Here is a 13,017-nt window from a genome sequence, read left to right as displayed (position 1 = left end):
AATGTCTTCAAAATACCAATTCCGACATGCTTTTCTCGTGGGTGTTGCCCTCAGCAGAGAACAACTTCTTGTTTCACTTGGAAACGTTGTCTCTGGTGACAGTTGTTTGGGGGACGCAGCTTGCTACTGTGGTCACTTTGAGGAAGTACTGCATGACCCGGGGGAACGCACACCGCAGTGGCCCCTGTTGCACCATTGATGGAATTGTTGCAGAAAATTAGAAAAAGCTGCCACCATTACATCAGGACACCAAGCAACTGTTAGAGGCACGTTATATGTGGGTGGAATTGCAACACAAGAAATTGCAGTAGGGATCATATGGTCTGGCATTTATGGCTATTAATCCGAGGGTTCAGGTCAGGAGTGCAGGTAGCTGTATTAAATGATATTTAATGGAAACCCCCACTATGTGTTGGATACATTGATCGAGGCAAAACCGATCCCTTCTAACAGCAGAATAGGGTTTAGTAAGTCACTTAACAACTCAAAACCAGATTTCCACTGTGCCAAGATAGTCATGCCCAACTTTGATTAATCAGACCATTGGGTGCCGTTTAGGCAGTCTCAGCAATAGAGATGCAATCAAATTGTAGAAAGCACCAAGATTGAGCTGGGTGGGTATAAGACTCCAAGAACTGCTTTAATATCGCATGGGGTCATGTTACAGAAACACGATTCAGTCGGCACACATGCATGGTATACTGGTTTCACTGTATTCTGCTAGTATGCCCAAGATGAAAATGTATAACATCATGTGCAAAACTACCATTTCTAAGAAGTGACTTTTCTTCGCTGCTAATTGAACTGATATACTCACAAAACGAAATATTGTATTGGGTAATTTTAATTGTAACACCGATCTCATCAGTCCGAGTAGTTAACTGAAACACTGAATGGCGAATGTATCAATAAAATGGGTTGATTTATTCATTTCTACTTCAGTGGGTGCCCATGTTTTTCAAGGACCTTGATGCATCTGCAGGAACACATTGTAGCTCTTTCTTACATACCTTTCATCACTCTTTGACAATGTATGATGTAACATGAGCATGCTATTCTTTAACGAGATTGGAAACCTGGTAATAGCAATTCTGATATCAATTATCCATCATACATCTAACACAGGCCTATCATAATCTCCTAAGGAGGGAGGGAGAGAGTGGTGGAAAAGCTGGCTTTCATGCAGCTAAAAGATGATGAACTCCCGTCTGTTCCTTTTCAAATCATAAGGCAAGCTGCGTAGAAGGAAGGAAACTGGGATCTTTGGTATTTTTGTTTTTTTGCCTGCCCAACATACATCTGGCAAGTTTGGGTTCCTCTCGGTGTTGCTTTTTAGAGCAGTGGACCATCCCTGAAGGAAAAGATATGGAATGCCTTGCAAGTCTGCTTTCCTGGGGAAGACTGAAGACCGAGAACAATACAAAAGACTCACTGCCTCACCGTTATGACAGGCGAATTACGCTTCTTCCCCTGAGATTCAAGGCAAGAGAATGCATGTGTGCAAAATTAGTTTTGTAGTGAACATCTGGCCATTCAAGGCTGCCATATTTCTGATCTTATTTTGTCAATTTAAAACACAGATCGGTGGCAGGTGCTTTCCAGTTGAATGTCTAACTTCTACAAACTGCTGCAGCTGTGTACATATGTGAAGCGCTGCTGTGCGTGCAACATGTGCTGCTGGGGAGGTCTGTGGAAGTTGCTGCTTTGTGTTGGGCAGCCACCTGCAATCGACTAAACTATCTTTGACCAACAAAGCACTGAACCAGAGTGGGCAAGGAACCACTCTCCCGCTCTGGTTCAGTGCCTATTAGTCATACATTTATCAATTGCTAATTTTACACTTGATTTTGGTTTTATTACACATTTTAAGTTTATCTTTGGGAGATATGGCCATTTAAAAACGCTGCTAAACTAGTGACACCACCAACCAAATCCAAAGTTGAGGCAAATAACACTGCAAGACCCCAGGATTTAATTGCCTCGAACCGTGTTTTTTTTTTTTTTACACTCTTGGATTTTAAATAAGATGAAAGTGCAGTCTGTTCAATTACCATGCCCTGCCAGGCACTTTGTGCAGGCAAAATATAACGCCTTTAACTTTAGAAGGCTTTCGTTCTTGCAGTCCTATCGGATATCAGTCTCACATGGAATCCTCTGCTCAGCAGAATAACCAAGCATATCCGATCGGCCCACTCCCATCTGAGCATCACTCCCTGATTGGAGTGAGGACGTTAGTGTACTTATTTCTACTGTTAAGATTCCATTTACAGGAGCAGCAATACCTGGGATTTGGGAAGGTGGTGCATGAATCTAGACTGGTCCCTCAGAGCAAGATGCCCTCACCAACCTGAAACCTGCTCTGGGATGCCCACATCCGACCTGCATGCGTGCATAAGCAACCTGAGATACGGTTTGCCTTGTTTGGCCCAATTAGTTGCTGCTTGATTCCAGATACACGGTAAGAAAGTGCCCCCACATCTGAATATATCCCTTCTGAAATATTCTGGGGTTCTTGGCTCAATGGACCAGAGCTAAAGTTATCTTCCTCCTGTTCATCTGTCCATGTAGCCTGTACCAGTAATTTTTCAGCAGGCACAAGATTTGCTTACGATTGGTCCCAAAATGTCACAAAAAACAATGGAATAGAAAGGTGTCCGTTTAGATTCCCAATGGTTATGTGGAATTGTATGTTCTTTATTATTGGCTTGTGAAGTTATGCCATGTCATTTTAATATCCCCATTTATTTAGTACAAGCTCATACTTTGGATCCAGTATGAGTGGATCACTGGAAAGCCCTTAGGAAAGCAGCAATGGTGCAGGTTCTGCCGTGCCCCCATGCAGTGGAACTTTGACAAAGACAATACTATACACCAGGCAGGATAGCTAGAATTCAGTCTTCGACCGCCAACGGATGTGGGTGTTTTCATGACTGGTTTGAATTTTTAGTGGTCCAATTTTACTGGGAGAACGTGTCAAGCTATTTTCTGCGGCTGGCAGATCAGCTAAGAACAGCTGGAATCCCTAGCCCCCCTCATGGTACAACTCCCTCTCTAAACAATTTACAAAAGCTTTGCCAAATGTAGCTGCTTTTTTAAAGGACTAAATGACGCAGGTAAAATCTTGCCAACATTTTTCAAACGGAAAATTATTGACCGATCGGAGGTTGTAGATGCTCTACCAATATGTTCATTAGGAAAGTAAAAAAGTTATTTGAAGACAATTTGTTATGCCTTTTTTTTATGCCCCAGACCTGCGTTCCTTGACCAGCTACAATCCTTAGCTACCTTCTTAGTACTTAAGTTGCCACCCTGATGTGTAGACTTGTGGAAGGAGCAGGGTGGCGCACATCATGGGAAATTAGGAGAGTAATGCAGGGGAAGGAACACTTCACGAGAAGGAAATGCACCCAGTAACAGAGAGCTTGTGCCTTAGGGTTAATATTGCTTTTATTTCGAGAAGTGTGCAAGTCCACTTCTTGACAGTATGGAGGTGGCATTGGAAAAAGAGAAGGGAATAGTCAATGCAAGTCCAAGAAGAAGCCACAAAATGTAAGAAATCAACATTGGCAAATTATCCTAGAGTCTAGAAGCAATGTTTTTAAGTCATTGATATATATAATGTCAAATGAAACACCTGCCAAAAGTACTGGAAATGTCGCCCTTTCTTTTTGCTTTGCCGGTGCATTATGTTAACTGTAGCCTCATGCTTCTCTTTTGTTTTGGTTGTCTTTAGGCATTGCTGTCTGTTCTCAGAGAAAGCCATCGCACCCGAACGGTTTTCAGGAAAGTGGGAGGATTTGTATATGTCACTTCGCTGCTAGTAGCCATGGAAAGATCTCTGAGCTACTTGCCCAAGAACGGTTGGGAAAAAGTAAACCAGAACCAAGTGTTTGAACTGCTTCGGACTGTGTTCCACACACTCACGATGGCCATGCGTTATGAGCCGGCCAACTCTCACTTCTTCAAGACCGAGATTCAGTACGAGAAGCTGGCCGATGCAGTGCGGTTACTTGGTTGCTTTTCAGAGTCTAAGAAAATCCCCCATTCCACTGTGTCTCCCTCGAACACACACCCATTTCAAAGACTACTGGAAGATGACTTATTCTGTGTAGATACAATTCCTCCCACGCTGCGACATTGCAGTAAACTTTTTATATACCTCTACAAGGTCACTACAGACTCTTTTGACAGGTAGGTTCTAAATGATTTTTTATTCAGAGGTGGAAAATTCACTTAAAGAACCAGAACAAAAGCCTTCTTGCTGTATTGTGTTGACATTGTTTAAAAGCATGGTTGTAAACATTATTTTTTCGTTGTATTTTTGCATGTTTTCACCTTGTAGAAAAAAATGTAAATTGGTCCACGTTATTATAGCTCGTGAAGCACCTGGACATTGCATGGCAACAGGTTTAAAATAAGGTGTTGGTGGAAGTTGCTGGAAGGTGCCCTCCATTTTTGTGCAATACACAATGTTGGGATTTGGAGGCATGCCACCATTTTTGGTTGTCATAAATTAGAGCAGAATTATGGCCAGTCATTTGTCAACACAGGGAACAATGATTGAGCTTTCTGTTCCATGTCTAATACGTATGTTTGAGTCTTTACGCTAGTCTGATTGTTCATAATGACCCAACTTCTTCCCATGACAGCACAGTTTAAAGTAAAGGTTAAAATGCTCTGTGTTCCCTTCCATTCGGCAAAACTTTAGGTAGGAATAGCTAAGGGAAGGGATCCAGAATGCCCACTCACCCCTAATTTGAGATTCCTTCTTTTGTTCCAAATCATGTTTTGTAAACAATTGAGATGTTCTGATTAGTCAGATAACCTTGTTTGTATTTTGGAGGAAGCTACATGCTGTGAAAATGTGTGGCTGATATCGGCAGTTCTTATGAAATTAATGTATATATTTGTGGTACTTTATATTTTTTTATATTCCAGCCAGCAGATTAACTTTACATCTATTTCGTGTGCTAGCATCCGCGTACCTCGCTCACTCACTTATGTTTTGCAATTGTATTAATTGGCCCTAAATTCTCTGCCCGCTGTATCTCGATTTCCTTTTAATGTCTTGCTCAAAGCACATCTGAGGAACTTTCCCACAGGATTCCCTTTCTAAAAGCCTCTCTTTATAACCTTCCCTGGCAAGTATTTTATAATGCAGTTGTTTGTGTTCTTTGTTGCAAAAGGCTTCACAAAGTAAGATTGTCATGAACAATTTCCTTTTTGTTCTATTCCGAAGAAAATTGGTTTCGGATGAAACCTGCAGATTCTGTAGAAAGTTAGAGATGGCAGAAACCATAAGACACCTCCTGTTAAACTGCTTAGGAGTCACGGGCCCCCGCCTGAGACATCTGGGACACTTGTTTAAAAATCTATATATCTATGATGAAGAGGAATAGTGGTGTCGGCTTCTAAGTGGGGAAAAGACTACTTGGGGGATTGCGGTGGTGGGCTTCTTCCGAGAGATAAAACTGCTTACCTGATGGCAGTTAAGAGTGGGCTGGATCGCCAGCTGGGCGTCCTTACCTCAACTTCTCCTGGGGGGAAGCCGAATCTGACTCTGATTCTGAATCTGAACTCGAACCGAAAAATAATTGATCTGACGGAGCCTCCCGGGTGAGATGTTTGGGGCTCAGGACAAAGAATGACTGTGGGGAATCTGGAACAGTTAACGTGGAGATTTCTCTCTTTTTATCTCTTCAACTTTGTAAAAATTGTTCTATACAATTAAATCAAATAAAAAAAATTAAAAAAATTCCTTTTTGTGAAATCAAGACCCATTACGTGCCCTCGCTCAAACTCAAGGCTTCTCTTTGCCTTGTGTTGTCTTCCAAATAATGCTAGAACTTTGATTGTGGCTATTTGGTTTGGTGATTTCATGCCCCTCCCTCAGTGACTCAGTGCTGCTCATTGGGTTGTTTGCCTCACGTTTACTCGAGACAAAAAGATTTGTCTATGATTAAAATACATTCTTACATATCATTCAGTTCATATAACTTTTTACATATTTGTTTTTTTCTTGTCTCCCAAAATTTTGATTTTTCAAAGTTTGTGGCTAGCGGGGTTGCTCATAAAATGTGAGGCCCTGTGCAATCAGTGTTCAACGCATTTGTTTTATAGCACCATTTCAAACTCCAATCTAGGTAATTGATCACGCTTAAACCGTAGATAACTAGCGAGATTCTAAAGACTTCTCATGGATGAGGCGGTCATTTTATAATCAAGCGACAACCACTTGACTTATTAGATTTCAAGTATTTATAAAACATTAGCTTGTGAGAAACAGGCGATCTGAAAGATGTAGCAAGCTGTTAAGTGGTTCTACCTTCTTCATTAAATGACCGCCACATCTGCGAGAAATCTTTTGAATCTCGCTAGTTCTCCAGCATTGGATCTTGTATAGATTCACATGCTGTGAATATTCCCCATCGTCTGGCTGGGAATCCTCAGTAAAACAGAGCAGTTAATATTTAAACTGAAAAACGTGTCACTTTGTACTCTAGTATTCTCATTTTTGGTCATACTGCCCACAGCCAATAGCAAGGCCTCCCTTAGCTCCACGCATGGAGGCCATCTTCATATTTCTTAACTGCATGTTTTGTGTTGGGAGTCCTCAGAAAAACCTCTCATAATGTTAGGTTTTCCATGGAAATCTTCACCTTCAATGACATTTTGAGGATCCTGTGGTCCGACGATGCCTTGGGTTTTTCTCCGGGCCCGTTATTGTTTTTCTCAGTGAACGGGTTCTCTGCTTCGGTCCGTAGTCCTGCCTCACTCTGGCCAGGCAGACCAGCACAGTGAACCACCTCTAGCAAGAGGTTCCAAATCACACGAAGAGGCATCCTGAGGCAGAAAGAAGGCCCATGCTGCAACACCTTCCTTTGTAACTTCTTTGGATCTCTTTGCAGAAAAGTGCATCTTCGACGGCCACGCAGGTCAAACATGTTTGCTTATCGACGTAAGAATTATAATCAAGACCGTCTGTCTTCACCCATTCAACCAACGACTCACAGCAAGTCTTCATCTTTGAAAAGTAAAGCCCCTTTGACATCCCAGTCGACGCAGACAGAAGGATCTTAGTCAACGTTGATGACTATGTTTAAGATTACAACCCCTTCAAACGATCACGAAGACAACCCTGGCAACAAGCAATCTAAAACAGTCAACTGTACCGCAATCATCAACAATCTTGATCAAATCTTTTTCATCCACAATGAAGTCTATTTCTGCTGCACCGTCAGCACCCCCACCGTCAAACCCTTCATTGGCACAACCATCCGCATTGGCTGCTTTGCCCCAGCCTGCCCAGCTTCTTCCACTAGTTCTAGGAATCACCTCAGCAGAGATATTAGGTTGGTTGACGGATCCACCAGAGGATCATCTCCAGCCCAATACAGCTCTGGAAGAGCCAATGGCAGTCTTTTTTAACGACAATGTGGTGTTGGAGGAGACCCCCGCCAGCCCCAAACTGGACATGCCACCTCTTAAGGCAACCCTGGCACATGTGCCTTTGCATAAGGCAGTTTTGTCCCCAGGGGTAGTTCCTCTGGCAGCTCCTAGGGACGTCTCCTTAGACGTACTAGCCACTCTGGAAATTTGGTTGACTGAGCTTCAGCTAAGATTGCCCAACCCTTCAGCACCTCAACTACCTCAACCAAGCACGAGTGGTACAGCTGCTCCCCCTCACCCTATGGGCAAAGATGACCAGGTCACCACACACACCACAGGCACACACAAATGATTTTGATGACCTTATTCCTGCTAACGGCTGACCGGACAAGATTTCTCTGCCGTATTCTCCACCATACGAAATTGGGTCTTTCGATGCCCTGATGTCCAGAGCGAAAAAGATGTTTGGACTGGCCCCTGAAGAACCAAAAAAAGGACAGCTTTGCTTTACTTTACTTTAAAACATTTATATAGCGCGGCCATGGACCCTAAGGCGTGAGGGTGCTACAAGACAACAGAAGGACAAAACAAGCATAAAATCATGAGCGAGGATCATTAGAGGCTAAAATTATAGAAAGAGCCCTAAAAACAAGTTAGTTAAAAAGATGAGTCTTCAGCCTCTTCTTAAAGGGCTTGAGTGACTCAATAAATCTCATGTCCAGGGGAAGGGAGTTCCAGACAGTAGGCCTGATGGGAAAAAAGGCTGAGTTGGCTACCTTGACGGTACGGGATTTAGGGAAAACCAATAGGTGTTGGTTATTTGATCTTAGGGTTCTACTATTAGATTTCATAGAGAGAAGCTGTTGTAGATGTTCGGGCATCTTGCCTTGTTTACATTTATGAATTATAGTTGGAGTCCTGAACAAAATTCTAGACTCCACAGGGAGCTAATGCAGGGAGCGTCTCGCAGAAGTGAAATGATCTCTCCGTTTGAGTTTCAGGACTACTCTGACCGCCCCGTTTTGACACACTAGGCAGTTTATTACGGTCAGTCTTGTCTATGCCCATTAGAAGGCTAGAGCAATAGTCCATTTTTGAACCTATTATTGCTCTTGCGATGGTCTCTGCATTTTCCTGAGATATAAAGGGTCTTAAATGAGCTAGTAATTTTATGTAATAGGCACATGAGGATACTAAGCTGCTAACATGATGCTTCATGTACAGTTTTTGGTCAAAGGTGACCCCAAGTGTTTTCACTTTTAAGTAGTGATAGTATCTTCACCCAGCTGAAAACTCTCATAACTTGGACCAAGTTTATTTAAAGTATGGGAGGATCCAATCACAAGAAGCTCTGTCTTAGACGTGTTAAGTGCTAGCTTGTTGTGGACCATCCAGGTTTTGATTATGGAGAAGACTTTTTTAAAAGCCAGTTCATCCACGGTATGTGAGCCAGATAGCGGGATGACACATTGAGTGTCGTCTGCGTAGTTCGTAAATGTTATATTCTCATGGTCTAACATAGCAACTAAAGGGGCCGTGAAGATATTGTAAAAACAAGGTGGAGGTTCAACCACCCTGCGGCACTCCACATGGAATCGTAAGAGGTTCAGATTCTACCGTGCCACAGAACACCCTACTGTCCCGATTATTAAGAAAGGAAGCGACCCACTTGACTGCTAGGGGTGAAAAGTTTGCAACTTCATTCAACCTGGTGGACATAATATCATGGTCCACCAGGTCAAATGCTGTGGAGAGATCGAGCAACATCAGTAGTGAAGTCTCATTACGGTCCATCCGGGACAGTAACTTCGATTTAAGTTCCAAAAGGGCAGTCTCCGTACGGACGCCAACCCGGAACCCTTATTGGTGGTTATTAAGAATGGGATACGTCTTTAGATGTTCTAAGATTTGTATGTAAGCCACACGATCAAGAATCTTAAGTAGGAATGCAGTGTTAGTAATAGGTCTATAATTATTTAGTAGATCAACTGAGAGGCCGGGTTTCTTTAGGACAGGCATCCCCCAAACCTTCTTAAGATCCTGGGGTACAGTGCCCGAGGAGATGGATGCATTCATACATTTGCAAATTGAGGTGATTAGAGTGGGGGAGCATGTCTTAATTAACATAGTGGTGTATATGTCATTCTTACATTTAGTGGGCTTAAGTTGTTTAATGATAGTTTCCAGGTCCCCTTCCGTGAGAGGAGAAACATTAAAAATGGGAACAAGTGGGGATCTTTGGAAAGACCATTCTGATGGCTTTTGCTCAATGCATTTTAAGTTATTAGTTTTTGTCATGATGCTATCTTGCCCTACCAGCGTCGAGAGCAGCACCCGCGGGCATCGAGGTGCTGTTACAGACTTATTATTTTTTTAGTTGCATAATTGATTTTTTGTCTTAGTTGCATATTTATAACGCGCTTAAATACCCAGAGGTTTCTAAGCGTGGACCCGGGGATCGATGGGGGTCCTGTCATATCAAATTCTGGCATAGGTGCCAGCGTGCCTTGCTGTTGTGGCATCGCTCTGATTGGTGGTTGTGCCAGCAGCTGTATGTTGGCTTGTGCGCCCTCATCTGGGCTACTCATTTCTGCAGACTGCACAAGCACCTCACACTATGTGGAGGCCGCAAGTCTGCCGTCGTGTGAAACTTGCAACACAGCAGAAAATGGTGGCCCAGCAGGTTTGTACACAGTCTCTGACAGCCAAGTTGCCCCTTGCGCATTGAGGGCGTTGGCCCTTTGACACTTGCCTCCACAAGACAGTCCCAGAGGAATAGAGACAAAAAGAATTTTGTTTTCACAGCAACTACGCCATAGGAGCCCCACAGTTATATAAGAAAGGCAAGTTCAGGTCTCCCATATACAGTGGGCTGGCTTGCTCACCATTGAGAAGGTCCCACTGTGTTTTCCATGTGGCGTTCTGTGACAGACTAGCTTTATCAATAGTCAGCCTGTGTGTTTTTTTTTTTTTCGTATTATTTTTTTTTAATAGCCTTTCATGGCTCCAAAAATTCCTCCCGACGGCGCACGAGCACCTCTTGGGGTGGCAACCGTCGGAAATATAAAATGGCGGGCTCGCGTGCACCACGCGGGTGACGCGTCTAAAGGGCGTTCAAAGAAATTTTCCCAATTCTGTCACGGAAGCAGAGCACTTATTCCCCCCATTCAGCAGTGTCCTTGTCGCCAGTGTTAGATCCTCATTTACATGCCCTGGCACCCTACCGTACACAGGCCCGGTCCCCAGTACCTGACAGAGACACTGACGCACGCCTGCCTGTTACGGGCTCCCGGCGGCAACTTGCATTGGCGGTCCGCTCCTTTATTAAACTGTGCATGCGCGACGTTCCCTGAACATCTTGCGCATGCCCATCACATGACTCTAACAGATATGTGACATTGTTAGTCTTTCATAAAAGGCTTGAGCCGCTTTTGTTTCAGACCATAATATAAATTGGAAACCTATTGCTGCGTTAAAAAAATAAAACAAATTGAGTAGGCCAACATGTCCTATTCTTAGTGGTCGCTGGTCTTTTTTTGACCATAACCAGAAGAAAAGGATCTGCTAAAGTTTCGCGAATCTTTTTCTGAAGGCCTGCTCTGTCACTGTGGCCAAAAAGTGTGCGTTATTGAGGGAAAACCACCCTTGGAATAGATGAATATGTGGTGGTCCAGATTCTGAAAAGTCAGATGCCATGGTCTTACTCAGTTGCCCTAGATCACACATGGTGTCTCATAGCTGCAAGGAGGACCTTGGGCTCTGAGTTGACTGCAAAAGGTGAAAGAAGTGGCGCAGAACTACATTGTATTTCTAAAAATAAAATTCTCTAACTGTGGTATATCTGCATACATGAAAAGTGTATATTATTCTGTTTGTTTAGCTGAATGGCCTATATTCCCAAATGGTGGCGAGTGACTTATGCGATTTAGCTAGTCATGGAACTTTTGGAAATGTGCATCATACCGCAGAGTATGTTCATCTCAAGGGTGATAAGTGGTCACATCAGTGCTCCAGCACGTTTCTCTGTAGCAACACCCTGTTCTTTATTGTCGTATTCTTTGGACCACTGACTGTGTGGAATTGGAACCAGTTCACCATATTTAAGGCACCTCTACAAGGACTAATCTTCTATTTGTAGGACCTACGTCTAATCCTATCCTTAAATGTATATGGCTATCCGTTTGTATTACTCATCCTTGAATTCATATTACAAATTCAATCTTGTGGAATTAGCAAGCGGCTGATGGCCTAGTAGATATGTTCAGTGTTGCCATGCTCTGAAAAAGGTGCTCTCTTGTGGTCAAGAGTAATTCATCACCAAGTCCTTCTTGGAACTGCAAACCTTGCTTAATCATTTGTTATTATTTAAACCAGAATAAGCCTCGCACATTGGTGACACGCGAAAGCACTGTTTTCGAATAATGGAGACATTAGCACTCTGGGAAGAGACATGCTTTATGTATCAGAAAGGACACCTACCTTTAGATCGAACGTGGTGGACTTGTTTGTTTATGCAAAACATGCTAACATAGAAACGGGCATATTCCATGAGATCAGATTGCTAGGTATATTCCTCCTTATTTCTGTAACAAATACTTTGCACCTGTCCCTGCTTGTTTCATCTGTTATGGAAGTATGCAATCTTCAACTGGATGAAAAATTGCAAAATAGTACAGGTTGAATCCTTCTGCATGGTCGTCACAGCTGATTTGGAAACGTACCAATACAGCAGCTATGTCTCCCTTTAACAAGAGAAAAAAAGTGTTAAAGGTCAAACGCAAAGTAATATATTGGAGAAATTATGAGGTTCTTTTTAAATTGTGCTTGAATTACACCTCTCTAGTTAGTCTGTCTAGGTATCGTATCTGTAGATAGGCATGTGCTTATTTTACACGCCGACCCTTACAAATAGTGACTTTTTTTAAATAAAAGAAATGCAGCATAAAAAAGGCACTATAGCTGCACAAACCTGCCGATTTGGAGAAAATAATCCTAACTACAGTGCTGGTGTCCTCATTGTTATTATTTAAAACATAGTTTACATACTGTGAGGTTCTCATGCATGTAATGTGACCACTGGAACTGTTATTGCGCGATGCCTTACGTTGCTATTGGCTTCTATGCATCACCGATCGATAGTCGATAACTCCCCAATGAAACTATTTCATCTGTTGAAGTTTTGGGAAGCCTCTAACTCTGTAATGTTCTGAAATCAGTCCTCTGCCTCATGGTGCAGTGAATTACAGCAGGGCGCAACATTTGCACAAGCCATTGGCTAGTGATATTTGGCTCTTGACGAGTAAGAGTGCTTTGTGTATCTATAGCATTGAGGTGGTGAGTGACTTTTATTATGGCTGACTAGCAGCTTGCAACTGGAATTTGTGGACCCTGAATTACAGTTACACAAATAATAAAATTCAACTGGTTAGGTCAAAAATTGGTCTCTGGCTTTGTCTCGATCCCCCACCTCGAGAAAAGTAAGACCTATTAGGACCAAAAATAGATTCCTCCTCTGCCTTGCAAGTCGCCACATTTGTTTTTAATTTAGAAGCAATCACTTAGTCTGAAGGGAAATCTGTTCTCTAATCTTAAACCAACTACACCCCAAGCGAACCTTGTCCTTTAAAG

At 42.7% G+C, this 13,017-nt stretch overlaps 1 protein-coding gene across 5 annotated transcripts in view; it reads left to right on the top strand.

Annotated features, from left to right (window-relative positions):
- WDFY3 (WD repeat and FYVE domain containing 3) overlaps positions 1-13,017 on the top strand; it is a 2,538,776-nt gene that overhangs the window by 641,363 nt on the left and 1,884,396 nt on the right. For all 5 annotated transcript variants that reach the window (XM_069630405.1, XM_069630406.1, XM_069630403.1 and 2 more), the window contains one exon: positions 3,734-4,191. In XM_069630405.1, the coding sequence (XP_069486506.1) occupies positions 3,734-4,191 (458 nt within the window). The remainder of the gene's footprint in view (positions 1-3,733; positions 4,192-13,017) is intronic.

This window comes from Ambystoma mexicanum, chromosome 6q (genome assembly GCF_040938575.1).
Source record: "Ambystoma mexicanum isolate Mex_15411 chromosome 6q, UKY_AmexF1_1, whole genome shotgun sequence".
In the NCBI taxonomy this organism is placed as follows: Eukaryota; Metazoa; Chordata; class Amphibia; order Caudata; family Ambystomatidae; genus Ambystoma; species Ambystoma mexicanum.
This window is presented reverse-complemented; position numbering and strand designations above follow the sequence as displayed.